This window comes from Salmo trutta, chromosome 36, assembly GCF_901001165.1.
Source record: "Salmo trutta chromosome 36, fSalTru1.1, whole genome shotgun sequence".
Classification (NCBI taxonomy): Eukaryota; Metazoa; Chordata; class Actinopteri; order Salmoniformes; family Salmonidae; genus Salmo; species Salmo trutta.
This window is the reverse complement of record NC_042992.1, coordinates 14,747,289-14,763,770: the sequence shown is the minus strand read 5'-3', so window position 1 is coordinate 14,763,770 and position 16,482 is coordinate 14,747,289. Positions and strand designations below refer to the sequence as shown.

General features: G+C 43.6%; 1 protein-coding gene across 5 annotated transcripts in view; it reads left to right on the top strand.

Annotated features, from left to right (window-relative positions):
- The first annotated feature begins 439 nt into the window (after nucleotides 1-439).
- The window catches only part of nup153 (nucleoporin 153), a 19,858-nt gene continuing 3,815 nt past the window's right edge, over nucleotides 440-16,482 (top strand). The window contains exons 1-17 of one of the 5 annotated variants that reach the window (XM_029734776.1): nucleotides 440-561; nucleotides 7,657-7,870; nucleotides 8,075-8,362; nucleotides 8,597-8,736; nucleotides 11,191-11,319; nucleotides 11,448-11,564; nucleotides 11,848-11,892; nucleotides 11,985-12,038; nucleotides 12,895-13,023; nucleotides 13,376-13,558; nucleotides 13,771-13,908; nucleotides 14,208-14,312; nucleotides 14,493-14,577; nucleotides 14,679-14,780; nucleotides 14,968-15,540; nucleotides 15,722-15,913; nucleotides 16,085-16,482. The exon at nucleotides 16,085-16,482 is cut by the window's right edge and continues 460 nt beyond it. In XM_029734776.1, the coding sequence (XP_029590636.1) occupies nucleotides 484-561; nucleotides 7,657-7,870; nucleotides 8,075-8,362; nucleotides 8,597-8,736; nucleotides 11,191-11,319; nucleotides 11,448-11,564; nucleotides 11,848-11,892; nucleotides 11,985-12,038; nucleotides 12,895-13,023; nucleotides 13,376-13,558; nucleotides 13,771-13,908; nucleotides 14,208-14,312; nucleotides 14,493-14,577; nucleotides 14,679-14,780; nucleotides 14,968-15,540; nucleotides 15,722-15,913; nucleotides 16,085-16,482 (2,970 nt within the window). In that variant the 5' untranslated portion in view covers nucleotides 440-483. Of the gene's footprint in view, nucleotides 562-7,653; nucleotides 7,871-8,074; nucleotides 8,363-8,596; nucleotides 8,770-11,190; nucleotides 11,320-11,447; nucleotides 11,565-11,847; nucleotides 11,893-11,984; nucleotides 12,039-12,894; nucleotides 13,024-13,375; nucleotides 13,559-13,770; nucleotides 13,909-14,207; nucleotides 14,313-14,492; nucleotides 14,578-14,678; nucleotides 14,781-14,967; nucleotides 15,541-15,721; nucleotides 15,914-16,084 lie in introns of all 5 variants that reach the window. The other 4 variants (XM_029734774.1, XM_029734775.1, XM_029734773.1 and 1 more) reach the window with 4 other exon arrangements.

Genomic DNA, 16,482 nt, shown 5'->3' with positions numbered 1-16,482 from the left:
TATGACCAATTTGTACCAGCTGGTGGTAGCAGAGAGTCGGGTAGCAGAGGATCATTTTGATCAGTCGTACTACTGGGCTGGAGTGATTAAATAATACAATATTTCCATTAATCTCCCATGCATTGTGTATTTTAATAAATGACACTGATAAAAGAATACATGCGTACACGGATTTTGAGGATCTGAGTCTAGTGCAACTGTTTTAATTTGTTTATTTTTCATTGGGAAATGTACATCACATTTTTAAGTCTGTTATTAATTTCCTTTGTCACTCATATGTCTGATATTTATAGTTTTCAGGGGCACTACGTAAATAAACCCCGAAGAGGCTCACAAGTGTGAATGCCTAAACTGCATTTCCCATGGTTCTCTTTTAACGTGAAGCTTCCTTCCAAGAGGACTGAGTCGCTGAACTCTATGGTTAATGCTATGACAGGACAGTTGGAACAGCTATCCGGTGCCGAGTCGATATTCAATCTAGCCATGGCGGCCACGGGTGGAGGGAAAATTAGAAGCAGAAGATGTCATAGCGCTTCGAAACCTTACGCCAAAAGCAAACAGGTAAATAAAATGACCGTGTTCGTATGAATGTTCCACATTGAAGGATAGCATATAGTTTCTTGACAGTTGTCTTTTCGCTCTTGTGTTATTGTTTTCTTGGAGACATTTTGTGTGGCCTAGTCTTAGCGCTCATGGCCTCCACGCTGTGTCAAGGAAACGAGCAAGCTAGCGAAGTGAGAAACATTTTGCCGGTTCAGGGAACTAACGTTAATGTTACTAGCCAGGTAACCGGCGTGTATCTTTTAAAACTGTAAAGACTAACGACAGCCATAGTTATTTAACACGCTGTCTTGTAGAAATATTTAAATGTATTAGTTTATATGTAGTAACGTTACTGGCTTCTTGTCAAGTTTGCGTTGGCTACATGCGTAGCTATTCAAACTAGCAAGCAGTCGACAAGTAGCTAACGTTAGCTAGTTAATTTCGGATGTTTGCTAAATCTAACTACCTAGCTAGTTTTGCGTTGTCTCTTTGCCTACATTGATATGCAACGTAAACTATGGAATATCATATCAGTTGTGATACGTTGATAGTATCTCCCAATTCAATAATGTATATATTTTCTATTTTTAAGACATTTGGCATTGGTCTTTGTCATTTCATAGCCGGTTAGGTCATAATGTGTAGTTAGTGCGCAATGCTAGTTAGCATTGCTAACTAGCTAATTTCAGAACCGTTTCAAGTGACCACATGGTTGACTGGTTCAATACTAGCTAAGCGAGAAACGTTAGAGGCTAGGTCGTTTAACATAAGCATTACTTGGTTACAGTCTACTAAGGCAACATAAATAAATTATCAACATTAGGCCGTGATAGTAGTACGTTTCCAGATTTCTTAAAAACAAGGCAATATTATGACTTGGGTTTGTTAATCTCGAAAGGGGCATAAATGTGAGGCGGTGTGGAAACGTAGCTAACCAGTCGTAGCCTAGCCTGGGGCATTGAGCTCCTTTGAGGACAGTGGACTAGAGGTCTTCCAGGGTCCAAAAAGTTAAACCCGATGACAATCGTAACCGAACCGGACCCGAGAACAATCAGGTCCAACACAATACAGTTCAAACCTCATGTCTCTATCTGTTAAAGTTATTGTAGTTTTTAACATTGTAGGGTGAATAAATCGATGGAAGCCAGAGTAAGTGGTCAAATCTGGAAAATAGCATTGTCAGCTAGGCTGGATGCTGTGCGAGAATTAGTTGAACTAGTCCTCTTCTTGGAGGTAAGATCGATTTTGAGATATGACATGTAGCATTTTCATATTTTACCAAATTATTTTCATATTAATGCAAAATTCTTATTTTTAGGCTTGTTTTTGTGAGAAATATTCTCTGTGAAATGTCAACGGAGCACTGAGCGTACCACAAGCTTTATATTTTCAAAGCCTTTTACACAGTGGTGGGAAAAGTACGCGATTGTCATACTTAAGTAAAAGTAAAGATACCTTAATAGAAAATGACTCAAGTACAAAGTCACCCAGGAAAATACTAGCGTTAAAGTATTTGGTTTTAAATGTGCTTAAGTATCAAAAGTAAGTGTCAATTATTTCAAATTCCTTATATTAAGCAAACCACAGCACCATTCCTTGTTTTTTGTTTTTTTACAGATAGCCAGGGGCACACTCCAACATTCAGACACAATTTACAAACAAAGCATTTGTGTTATTCTGCCAGATCAGAGGCAGTAGAGATGACCAGGGATGTTCTCTTGATACCTGTGTGAATTGGACCATTTTCCTGTTCTGCTAAGTATTCAAAATGTAACGAGTGTAAGGGAACATGCAGGGAGGAAAAAGTGTATTTTCATTAGGAATGTAGTAAAGTAAAGGTTGTCAAAAATATAAATGGTAAAGTACAGATACCCCAAAACTACTTAAGTTGTACTTTACAGTATTTTTACCTAAGTACTTTACACCACGGCTTTAACATATAATTCAGATTGTTTTGTTGACTCTGCCTTTAACATGAGACAATGTTGCCATGAGCAGCACCACAGATATTGAGATGTGTGAGATGCAAGACTTCACTCTGTCACACACAGTATGTGCACGGGTTTGCTTCACACAGTTCACAGCGTGCTAGCCAGGGCACCAAAACAGAATTTGAGCCTCGTGCTTCAACACTCTTAGTTGTTGGAGAAATTGACCCACTTTGCTGTTTACTTTCTGCATCTACGTCATACCGCTGAGTCTACTTTTTTAAATTTTTTTTAATAAAATGAGGAAACAACTTTGCAGACGATCTCCATATGTAAAATCCAAAAAGTTGCTGCGTGAAAGTGGCACCACTCTGTCGAGTGCTTTTTATCAGATTTTATTATTTTACGAAGTCTGACTTTTTGTTTATGTTAATATGTTAGAACTGAACGATTCAGAACATGAAGAATAATATTTGTCTTGGTCAAATTTATTTTACAACACAAGGAAGTGAAATGGCATCACAAAAGCACGTTTTCACCCACTCTAGGCAAAGTGGGAGGACAAAATGGACTTGAAACAGAATGTTTACTTGTTGCTCAGGAGGGAAAGGGGAAGTCAGATCTGTGGAAGACATTTGACTTAGTTTTGGAAACTACTGGAGATCAAGAAAAGAGGCTATATGAGCAAGCGCTGTGTGAGTACTGTGTGCCAAACAGGTATATTTTTGGACCATTTGGAACAGTGTAAACACAAAATAAAGTATGTATACTAGAGTCTGTTCTAATGAAGGTAAATAATATATTACTGTATAAAACCTTAATTACAGCAAATACTAAAAAAGGTTGCATGCATTCGTGAATTGGGGTTTATATCTTGTTTTGGATAATTATTCAAAGCTCCCTTTGTTAATTAATTTTAAAACGGAAATGCTTGATTGCATTTCAAAGCATGAATGACTCATATGCTGTGTGATGACATGGGGCTCCCGAGTGGCGCAGCGGTCTAAGGCACTGCATCTGTGCTAGAGGCGTCACTACAGACCTTGGTTCTATTCCAGGGTTGATTGATACAGTAGCATAATTATTGAAATATAGGCATAAGTATTAAGACTAAACAGCACACGCTCTTACATGCTGACCAGGCTGTTTGCGTCGATGTGCGCGAGCGTTGCAAAGTAAATGTACACGTTATTCAGTCATTGTACCCACACTGCTCGCTCGCGTCAACGAGCGTCTGCGTAGCCAGGTACTAAAATAGAACTTGGTTCTATTTGTGACACTCGACGCGCTGCAAGTCCTGCCTCTTCCATCTCCTCATTGGTTTTTAGAGCATATGCCCACGTGTGTGATTGAAAGATGAACTGAGGTCCACACTCCAGTTCAGTCGGTTTATGGGAAGGCACCTTAAAATTGGTTGCCAACCACCATATGAAGTCCATAGAAGAATAAGCCTAAAGGAAGGAGGAGAGATTACTAGAAACATACTCTGTTGACCGTTTTATCTGTGGATTAATTGTCAGAGTAGTGGACCTTGTGCATTTCAGGTAAAATAACAACCCAGTGTTTATATCCCAGGACAAATTAGCTAGTAATACATTTATTGTTTTAGAAATATTACAAAGCATGCTCATCTGTTTTGTTGGTATAATTTTAGCAGGGGGGGAGAAAAAAAAACATTTTGGTTGGTAGATGATAAAAAAAAAAAAAAATTTAAAATGTAATCTACCTCCCACAGTGGCTGGTGGACCAAATGTAATTTTAGGCCCTGCCAACAATCAACCAGTCGACTAAGGGATGTCAGACCTAATTTTAACATCACTATTTTTGACCACACATTTGATTAATAAAATATTTAATCAGTCTTCCTCAAATGAAGGGAATGATAATGCAATCTTTGCAAGAGGGAGGGAATCTGATTACGTTGGTCCCCAACTCGTGGCTCAGTCTTTTCATTCGGTGGGTGGGGAATTGATCCGCTGACCTACAAAAGTTAGTTGCCCGTCCCTGTACTATGTCATATCAGCATCCAGAATTCCAGGAACATATAACACCTTGACATGAAATGCCACAGTATGTTTTCATAAGTCAAAACATGTCTGTAAATATTTACATTTTTTCAGTTGACAGGAACAATGCACCATTTAGCAGTTTATTATAAAGTAATTTTATCAATAGCCCGTGGGCAAAGACTGGGACTTTTAGATTGGCTATTGGAAAGTGAAGCCCGCCAGCAGTAATAACAAAGAGGACGTGTAGGCCAAACTAGCGGAATATTTGACAGGAGTTCACTTCAGACCAGTGAACTCGAACTTCCAGTTAGGGTTATGTTTGTGTAGGCCTACATGTCAGCTGCACATTCCACTTATTTGGATGGACCCCACACGCATAAATTGTGCTTTTCTTCAGCTGGGAAGTGTTGGTGAGGGAAGCAGTAGGCCTACTCACTTTTAAATGGACATGTAAAAGTTATGAACTGTCATCACAGCAGCTGGTTTCAGGTTATTGGCCTTGGAGGAAGGGAAAAATCACGAGTGTGAAATCACTGTCTTTCATCCCACCTTGTTGAATTTAACACGAAGCGTCCTCTCACGAACAGTCCTTCTTACAGATTGGACCTCCCTTTTTAAAAATGCATCGGGAATAGATTTTTTCCACATGCCATTGACACTTTGCTATATACTGAACAAAAATATAAACGCAACAATTTCTATCATTTTACTGAGTTACAGTTCATATAAGGAAGTCAGTCAATTGAAATAAATAAATTAGGCCCTAATCTATTGATTTCACATGACTGGGCAGGAGTGCAGCCATGGGTGGGCCTGGGAGGGCATAGGCCCACCCACTGGGGAGCCAGGCCCAGCCAATCAGAATTAGTTTTTCCCGCAAAAGGGTTTTATTACAGACAAAAATACTCTGTTTCATCAGCTGTCCAGGTGGCTGGTCTCAGACAATTCCACAGGTGAGGAAGCTGTATGTGGAGGTCCTGGCTAGAGTGATTAAACGTGGTCTGCGGTTATGAGGCTGGTTGGACGTACTGCAAAATTCTCTAAAATGACATTAGCTTATGGTAGAAAAATTAACATTCAATTATCTGGCACAGCTTTGGTGGACATTCCGCCAGTCAGCATGCAAATTGCACGCTCCTTCAAAACTTGAGACACCTGTGGCATTGTTTTGTGTGACAACTGCATATTTTAGTGGCAAAGGAGAAATGTTCACTAACAGGGTTGTAAACAAGTGTGCACAACATTTTAGAGAAATAAGCTTTTTGTGTGTGTATGGAAAAATTCTGGGGTCTTTTATTTTACCTCATGAAACATGGGACCAACACTACATGTTTATATTTTTGTTCAGAATAGTTAGGCCTACCAGGCTAGTAGTCGTTAACTTAACTCTGTTGATGCACCTGAGCATCAGTCGAATTAACAAACATTTGTTGGGTATTTTTTTTAAGCTAGAGAAATGTTTTTATTTTTTTTGCATTGGCTGTGTCTCAATCTGCCTCTGTTGGCCTTCCGCATCTGCGGTGGAATGTATAGCAGAGCTAAAGCTCTGTTTGTCAGACCAGGAGACATCACGAAAATCGGTCCTCTCACGAAAACATCTGTAGCGTCCGAATGGTTTGGCCAACTAACTAATATGGAAAGGAGACACTCGCAAACACCCCGCCTAAGGCCTAGACTTTTAGAGGTTAAACCCGTGTGGTCTGTAGACAGGATGTGTCAGAACTAACCGCCCCTAGGTGAGTGGCCTATTGTGGTGTGACATCGTCAGCTCTTCCAGTCATATAGGAAATAATGAACATTGCATTTACATCTGTGTGTGGAACCCCGAGCCAGTGTTGACAGGGTTTGGGGTCTGTATATTTAGCTACGTTGACCACTTGATCTGTCTGCTTTTGTAGTGGTCCTATATTATGATTTATGGCAAAAATAATTGTTCCTTTTTTTATGAAATGCTACAATCTGAGTCAGACACATTGTCCAGTTTGTATAGCCTAGCAGCTCATTGGTTCACTTGAACATCTGTCAATTGTACGCCTCCATCCCATCTTACTGTTTCAACCACACACACACACACACACACACACACACAAGTGCTTCCTGGGAGAACAATGAGAGCAGATTTCTGGCACAGTCCTGTGGTCTCATGGCCCCATTCACAGGAGTAATGCAGCATCTTTAAATCCCTAGAATCACAAGAAAGGCCTGCGAGCACTAACTGACCCACAGAGGGGTCTGAGAGGCTGGAGCTGGTACATAGGTTAATTAGACTTATCTAGAGCAGCAGTTCATAACTTTTTCCATTCCGGGACCACCACAATCACAGTCAAAAGCTCTTGAGAACTACCATTCACAGTGGCGCATTTTCTTTTACCGCTATATCTTGCCGGTCAATTTTAGCAGTCAATGTAACTAATTAAAGGCTTATTATAATAATAAACAATTTGCCTTGTGGTAAGTCATGTAAAATTGATTGAGTGTTTACACTGGTCTTTGCTTGGTAAAAACTGTGTGGACAGCTGCGCTGCGCTCAACTGGTGGTTTTTACAGATGAGCAGAAGTGGAGTGGAGTGTATGGTCGTTATCAGGAGTCAAAAGCTACCAGGCGACTGGGCGGTGTCGAGCTACCTCCTTTTTACAGTTGCGGCAAAATTTAACTTGGGCTTGAGGCTCCTGCAGACCCATTCTAAAAGGACATTTAGTGTAGTTAATGACGCTGTAGAGCACTTCAGGACCGTTTTTGTGATATTGATTTAAAGACAGGAAGCATCTCCCTCTGGCTTGTAGATAAGCCTAGATCTCCTGTAGAAGGGTGTGTGTGTTACAGCATTAGACCTGTGCTACTCAGTGCTGCGTCAGACAGACTCCTCTGACCCATTTTTCACTGAGAGCTTGAGTAAGTAGGGCTTTGCGTTTCGCTTGAGAGGAATTACTTTCCTGTGCGCCCACTGCTCGCTCGCTCTTTCGATACCTAGTGACACTTTCATCATTGGTGTGGTTTGACTTTTTTTCTAGTTTGTTGCACTGAATGAATTTGTACTTCGCTATAATGTGTAACACTAGATGTTCACCAAACAATGTTCATCACGGTTTTATTTTCTTTTGGAAAGTTTCGCTATTGTGTTAAATGTCTCCCTTTATTCTCTCCATCCCGCTCTCCACTTTCTCTCCACCAGCAGCAGCCTGGCCTGATTAGTCGAGTGACGGACACAGTCAAGAGCATCGTTCCTTCTTGGCTGCAGAAATACTTCAGGAATGGGGAGGCTGCAGAGGGGGGAGGGGCCGTAGTGGGGGCGGAGCAGAACAGCCAGGCCCCTCCCCCAAATGGCAGCGAGGAGGTAGCACCCCTTCCTGATGGACGGGACTCTCCGGAGCCCGGTACCAGCAATACAGGTTAGCAGATATGGTGTCAGCCAATCAGCATTCAGGGCTCGAACCACCCAGTTTATAATATTTGTTAATGTTTCATATTTTGTGTTAGGATTGTAAATCCTAATTCCAGTAGTTGGACTTGCCTTGGGACTTCAGTGCAATTTTGATCCTCAAAATATGTATCAACCCATCTTAACCCTAGTCATTTCTCCTCAACACCCCCAGAACCTTCGACAAGCAGGGCATCCCTGAACTTTCAGGATGTTCTGTCGAGGCCCCCCCTCAACCGCTCTCACCTCCACTTCCCCTCCTTGGACACCTCCCCGGTCCGCAGGGGCCCCAGCTCTCTCTTCTCCCAGCCCTCCACCTCCTCTGCCCCTTTCTCTGGGGGCCCCTTCGCTGGGGCCTCGCCCAGCTTCTCCCTTGTCAAAGAGATCAAGGACAACAGCTCACAGCACGAGGACGACAACATCTCTACCACCAGCGGCTTCTCTTCACGTGCATCAGACAAAGGTAGTGTGTGTCAAAAGTACGGAATCACGTTTTGGCTACTAGCAATCCTGTTGAGGTCTTGAGTCAGCAAAATAGATTTTTATGGTAGGATGTGGCTTTGAGAAATTATATCCCAAGTCTTGAATATAGGATTTTAGCATCTGTAGTCGGTACTGCTAAAAATCAGTCCTTTGTTGCGTAGATGTATGACACATTTTGTATGATTACTCAAATTTGAATCTTCTCTGTCCCCAGATGTGCCTAATTCAAAGACCGCATCGCTACCCCAGCTCTGGTCCCCGGAGATGGACCGGACCCACTCTGGGCCTCAGCAGTCCCAGTCCAGTCTCAAGAAGCCTGCGTTCAACCTGTCTGTCTTTGGGACGTCCTCCACTGTGAGTGTCAGTCAGTCAAGTCAGTCCTCCACTGTGAGTGCCAGTCGAGAGACCACAAACTACTTGCCTAGCTACTGATGTTCAGTTGATTTACTTTGACTAGTTGATCATTTACACAAATGTAAGTAAATTTTTAACAGAAAAACCAACATGCATAGAGTGCCTATAGAAAGTCTACAACCCCTCTATCTTTTTTCCCACATTTTATGTTAAGTGGGATTGAAAAGTAAAAAAGTCATTTGACCTACACAAAACACTCCATAATGTCAAAGTGAAAAGAAAATGATACAAATTAATACATTTTTTAGAACTAAAATATAGGCACCCCCTTTGTTTAGGCAAGCCTAAATTAGTTCAGAAGTAGAATTTGGCTTAGCAAATTCTACTACACCTTTCACCTCCTTGTGAGGATTCACCACTTCTCAAATTGCTTTTCCAGAAATATAGAAAATGTAAGGTATAAAGCTGACTGAGGTTGAAAGGTCTACACAATAAAATAGAACGGTTCTGTAACCATTGCCAGGCTGAGTAAGCCCCTGTCCCTGCTAATCTGAGGATTCCATATTCAATTAAAACATGTGTACTCACAGCGAGGGGGCTGGACATGCGCTCCAGGGACTGTAGGATGCGTCGGGCGGTGGCGCTGGTCACCCCACAGGGCTGAGCCCCAGCAGGCTTGGCCTTGATCTGTCTCCGCAATGGAGCCTAGAGGGGAAAATATAGCAATCAAATTAAATATAGCAGCACTTAGCAAATTCTAAGTGTAAAATAATGGAGTTGAAATTATTTTTGTCTACCCCTTCTGTTCCTCATGCATAAAACATCTGTAAGGTCCTTCAAGCACAGATTAAACTACAAAGACCAGGGAGCTGTTTGAAAGCCTCCTAAAGGGCAGTTATTGGTAGATGGGTAACGATAACAAATCAGACGTTGAATATCTCTTTAAGCATGATAAAGTTAACAGTTATGCTGTGGATGATGTATTAAACCACCCAGACATATCAAAGATGAAGTCGTCCTTCTGAACTGAGCTGCAGGACCGGAAAGAAACTGCTTAGGTATGTCACCATGGGGCCATTTGGTGATTTTAAAATGGCTACGAAGTTCAATGCCTGTGATGGGATAACTGAGGACGGATCAACATTGTAGTGACTCCACAATAATGACTGAAATGACAGATTGAAAAGAAGAATACGAATATCCAGAATAAAAAATATTCCGAAACATGCATATGTATGCAGCAAGGCACTAAACTAATACGGCAAAGGAATCCACTTTTTGCAAAGCCTTATGTTTTGGGGCAAACACATCACATCACTGAGTAACTGCCTTCTTATTTTCAAGCATGGTGGTGGTTGCATCATGGTATGGGTGTTCTTGACATCGACAAAGACTCGGCAGTCTTTACCGATGGATTAAAAAAACATGATGGAGCTAAGTGTTGTGTATTGAGCATGGTGGTGGGCATGTTATGGCGTTCATGTTTGCCTGCGAAAATAGCCTAAACTGACGTTTCTGCCTCTTTATTGGATTGTACTTTCACCATGTCACGGAAACAGGCAACCTGCTTCAGTCAGATTTACACCAGACACTGGGAGAGGAATCATCTTTCAGCAGGACAGTAATCAACAACACAAAGCCAAATCTACACTGGAGTTGCTTATCAAGAAGACAGTGAATGTTCCTGAGTAGCCAAGTTACAGTTTTGTCTAAAATCTGCTTGAAAACCTATGGCAAGACTTGAACATTGCTGTCTAGCAATGATCCCCAACACCTTGACTGAGATAAAAATATATGTGTATATATAGACTCTCAGCTGTAATCGCTGCCAAAGGTGATTCTAACATGTATAGACTCTTACCTAATCAAGGTATATTTAAGCAATGAGGCCCGAGGAGGTGTGGCATATGGCCAATATACCACGGCTACGGGTTGTCCTTAAGCGCAACGCAGAGTGCCTGGATACAGCCTTTAGCCGTGGTATATTAGCCATATACCACAAACCCCAGAGGTGCCTTATTGCTATCATGAACTGGTTACCAATTTAATAAGAGCAGTAAAAATACATGTTTTTTGTCGGTCTGATATACCACAGCTGTCAGCCAATCAGCATTCAGTGCTCAAACCACCCAGTTTATAATAGTGTTTTGTATTTAATTAATCTTTGAAAAAATATTATTTTTCTTCCACTTTGGCATTATAAGAATTTGTTCTTAACTGACTTGACTAGTTAAATAAATAAAAACATACAAAAATGACATGTTTTGTCAAGGATCTTCACAAAATACTGACTATTAAATCCATTTGATTCCCACTTTGTAACAAAATAAAATGTGACAATTCAAAGGGGGTGTTGACTTTCTATAGGATCTTGGAAACTCTGGCTTTTGCGGCATTATATATATATGATTGTGTGTTTTAACATTGGACATTTGTGTTCTTCTCCTCCACTAGTCTACGATGAACAGTTCAGTGCTAAATTCCAGTCAGTTGGGGGATTCCCCCTTCTACCCAGGGAAGACTACCTACGGGGGAGCGGCTGCTGTTAGGACAGCCCGTTCACGCACAGCCATACCTTACCAGGTAGTTCTCTACAACTCAACAATGTTTCCCTATTGATTTTCTCCTAGGCAAGAAACAATATTCTGTGGGAAATGGGTTTGTGAAAAGTGCTGCTATATTTAATTGTATTGCTATATTTTCCCCTCTAGGCTCCATTGCGGAGACAGATCAAGGCCAAGCCTGCTGGGGCTCAGCCCTGTGGGGTGACCAGCGCCACCGCCCGACGCATCCTACAGTCCCTGGAGCGCATGTCCAGCCCCCTCGCTGTGAGTACACATGTTTTAATTGAATATGGAATCCTCAGATTAGCAGGGACAGGGGCTTACTCAGCCTGGCAATGGTTACAGAACCGTTCTATTTTATTGTGTAGACCTTTCAACCTCAGTCAGCTTTATACCTTACATTTTCTATATTTCTGGAAAGCGATTTGAGAAGTGGTGAATCCTCACAAGGTAGTGAAGTTAACATCTCAACTTGGCTACCAAGTAATGGTAAATATTGGTTGTTTATGTTAACAAGTGCATCACAGTTGTGTGTTTGTCTTAACAGGATGCCAAGAGAATCCCCTCTACTGTTTCCTCTCCCTTGTCAACAGTAAGTGTTCAGTATTTCTCTTTAAACTTTTCATAGATCCTCAATTGTTGTCATTGTCACGATCTCACAGTTATTTCTCCTATGTCCTTCAGTCACTGGATGGCAGCACTCTACACCTTTCACATTTTCAGGCCAAAAAGAAACAGGTAAGTGTTTATCCTCTAAACAACCTTTACAAAATCTCTTGACACTGATAATTGACATAATGGCTGGTCTCCTCTCCTCTACGTGTGTTGTTAACCAGTTTTCTCCCAGCTGTTAGTCCACAATATTATGAACCTCAACAAGTAACATGCACAGCAGCAGCTGAAAGGTCTTGAGCCAAACACTGCAGTTAGTTGGTGTGAACAGTGGTGTCACTGTTAGTTCCTCCTGCCCCTTTTATTCCTGTCTGCTGATGTTAATGGGTGTCAGGCTGGGGCAGCTGTTCACCTCTGCTGTGTTTATGCCCTGAGTCTGTGAGCAGGTGTGTGGTTTTAAGTAAGCGGGTGTGTGAGTGAGTGAAGAGTGTGTTTGTGAGCATGTGTGTCTCTTTGTGTTGCTATCTAGTAGGGTTAGCTATGCCAATGCTGGATGGCTGTCCGTAACTGTTAAATGGTCCAGCTGTGACAGCTGGTCACTAAGCCCTGACAATGGGCCGTTGAGAAGTAAGGGGGTCTGACAAGACTGTCCAGATCCATAGATGGCTTTTTGGGACAGAAGGCTCGAGGGCTGGTTCCTCTCAATGTTGTGGCCATATTGACTAAGTGCTACCTTTTTGAGATTTCTCAAAGACCATGCAAACATTTTGTTACAATGAAAGTTTGGCAGTGGTACGTGCCAGTTTATTAGGACTTTTCTTTGGTTTCATTTGGCCAGATTAATCCAGCTGTGTATAATGGCCATATATGGATTGGAGAGCTGAGACAAACATTTTAACGTTGTACATTTGTGTGTGCTCGCGGGCCTGGGACACATTTGTTTTGAGTATTTATCTGACGTTTCTGTGTGTTCCCCCTCCAGCTGGACTCGCCCCTCCCCCCAGTCCAGAAGCTGGTGATCCCGGCGGCAGCGTCAGTGTCGGGGAACCGTTCCATGTCCTTCAGGCCCTCTCTGACCCCCGGGGGCCTGGCTCGGACTCCTAGAGACACGGTGAGGACCCCCACCACCACCTCCACATTAGTCAGCTAATGGCTTCTACGCATCCATCCAACTACCGCAAATTAACTATCGATGATGTGTTGCGAAGTTTTCCCCGAACTCAGACTGTCAATGACTTTCTACATGTTGAATCGGGACCAGCTACGATGTCCAACAACTACGTCCAGCGGCGATCAACTGAGGCTACACACCGTGCTGATTATTTTAAGACCTGTCCATAGGCGGTTGGATAGATGTGTAGAAGCCTTTACAAACTAAGTCTGTGTTTTATTCCAGAGTTGCTTTCCAAATTACAGCCAGACTGCTGCTTGTGTTTCATGTTCCACCTCTGCTTTGCCTCTAGCCCACAAGACAATCCCCTCTGATTCCTGAAGCAGTGGCAGGTCCTTCTCAAAGCACAAGCAACATTCTACCCACCTACCCTCTGTCCAGCACTCCTGCATCCAGCAGCACAGGGTCAGGAGGTGGGAAGATGAAGAGGGAGAGGACCAGCACAAGACCCTCTTCCAAACGTCCTGAAGACCAGGTGGGTTCTCCATTCTCACTCTCTGTGACCCCTCTCCTTTCTGGGGAGAAAGGTTTGGTTTCCCGGCAAATGATAAATAAATGATTTTGGTTCTAAATCTCTTCAGAAAAGGGTGAAAGTGGGATTTTAAAATGGCATTTACTACCCCTTCTGTGTAGAAATGATCTGGTGCTGCGTGCTGTTTTAAACACTCCATTTGACTCTCTCTTCAGGTCGCTGAGCTATCGGACCTGCCAGCCATCTCGCTCCCCCACAGCCCGTCCTTCAGTCTGCCCAGCTTCAACTTCTTCCCGCTTCCCACTGCCATTCTCACTACCTCACCTGTCCTGGAGGAACCCGTCCCTAACAAGGTCCGTCCAGTTCCATTTGCTTGCGTCCCAAATGGCACCCCATTCCCTATATGGTGCACTACTTTTGACCCTATTCCCTATATGGTGCACTACTTTTGACCCTATTCCCTATATGGTGCACTACTTGTGACCAGGCCCCGTAGGATGCCATTTGGGATGCAGGCTTTGACATTGTGACTTCTTCCACTAGCTTTATTTCAATGTGTTCAGTGTTCATCCTAATGACCATGAAGGCCTAGTGAATAAATAGTGTGCCATCTGCTGAAACTGACCTGGATCAGTTGTCGTCTTTATTCCAGGTGCCACCGACTACAGCCCCCTCTACCCCTCCCTCCACACCTTTCACCTTCTCCTCCCCTATCGTCATGGCAACTGCTGCTAGCCCACCGTCCTTCTCCCCGTCTGTAAGTCCCACAGCTTTACTGCAGCTTGAGTATGCCTGCTGTGATGACAGTATTTCCCCGATAGAATATTGTTGTTTCTGTTTTTGACACTCAACAGTGAGTTCATATTCTTACTCCTGTACCAGGTATTGAAACCAAACCTTGCACTGTCGGATGTTGGTAATTTGTTTTGTCTTTCAGTCTGGATTTACCTTCAGTGCACCTGTAGTGAAAACGGGTCTGTCACTATCCAACGGGAAGATGGCCACCCCAGTATTGGCAGCAGGTAAGCTTGTATCAACTCCAGGATAAGAACAAGATCCAAACCTTGATGTGAAGGGAAATGAATTTCATAGCTAATCGTTGTTTCCATTGGTGTCTCTGTAGTGAAGCACGCTGCCAGTGAGAGCATGGATGAGTTTGAAGGGCCGTGTAAACCAGCCAAGGTGTTGAAACAGGGCAGTGTTCTGGACCTCCTGAATGGACCTGGTGAGAATTACCTGCTTGATGATTTATCTTGATGACTAAAGTCCGTTGCCTTAAACTGGTACTCCATCAGCTGTCATGACTGTTATGGCATCTGTTATGTTGCCATTTTAATGGGAGGGTTCAAATAGTGCCATTAGTTTTCTATTTTGTTTTAGTGGTTTTTAACCCGTTGTCTTCTTCCCCATAGGATTTGCCGTTCCTGTTACTCAGACGCCCCCTGTCCCCAAAGCCCACCAGGAGACCCCAGCACTGTCCACCACCACCCCCTCCGTTGGGGACTTGTTCAAAGCACCAGCAGGCTCCTGGGACTGTGACACCTGTGTGGTGCAGAACAAACCCACTGACACCAAGTGTGTGACCTCTGTGACCCCACGACTAAACTCTGGCTCCTCTTTAGCAAAAACCGACAGTATACCCTTGTTGTCCGGGCTGGAGGGTTCCACCACTACTCCCGCTGCAACTTTTGGGGCCCTGTTCACAAAGCCTGCAGGAAGCTGGGACTGTGACATTTGTCTGGTTCAGAACAAGCCTGATGCTGTCAAATGTGTGGCCTGCGAGACAGCCAAGCCTGGGACTGGAGTTAAAGCCACACTGACTATGCCTGCTTTCTCGGAGGCTAAGACTCTGCCCGCTGCTGCCCCACTCCTGGGCTTCGGAGACAAGTTTAAGAAGCCAGAGGGAGCATGGGAGTGTGGCGTGTGCATGGTGCAGAACAAGGCGCAGGACACCAAGTGTGTTTCCTGTGGGTTCGCTAAGCCAGGTAGTGAGACGAGAGAACAACCTGGTGCTTATTTTTTTTAAGTTGCCCCATACTGCTATCTTGGCCAAATGTTCAGTTTACATCAGAAGATCTTCAAGGAAGTGTTTAAATGATGTGAATCTGATGCAAATGTACGTGTTTATATTTTTGCTGATCGCTCATATCTTAATCTACCTAACAGGAGCAACGGCAGCGCCTCCATCTCTAACTCCCGCCCCTGTCAGCGCCACTCCTCTACTAGGCTTTGGGGCCCAGTTCAAGAAGCCAGAGGGAGCGTGGGAGTGTGACGTGTGCTGTGTTGAGAACAAGGGAGCAGACAAGGAGTGTGTGGCCTGCCAGACACCCAAGCCTGGAGCTAAAGTAGAGCCCAAAGGTATGTACAGCTGTCAACTGCCATCTTTGTGTGTTCTAGAGGCTTTGTCATTTTCGCGAGATTTAGATTTAGTGAGGATATATGTGAAGCCTGAACGTGCTAAGGAAATTCATAAATATTTTTTTTGTACAGAATTCTGAACTAGTTAATGTGATCCCTGGTCTCTTTCAGCATTTGGTTCCTCATCGTTTGGTATCCAGTCCTCGTCTGACTCGGGGGGATTCAAGTTTGGCATGGGGGCGTCATCGGACTCTGGTTCTGGGGGCTTCAAATTCGGCGGCACCCTCTTGGACTCCTCCTCTTCAGGGGGCTTCAAATTTGGTGCATCTGTCTCATCAGACTCTACCTCGACAGACACCAGCAGCTCTGCAGGCTTCAAATTTGGCGGCTCCTCTGAGGGATGCAAATTTGCAGCTTCGGCTGCTTCCACCCCTGCAGTGGACGAGGGGAAGAAGGCTGAAGCCCCCAGTATGGGTGCCGGGTTCAAATTTGGCGTCGGCGGTGGGCTCTCGTTCGGCACTGCAGCAGCTGCTAGCACGGACAGCGAACCCCCTTACGGTGGGTTCTCC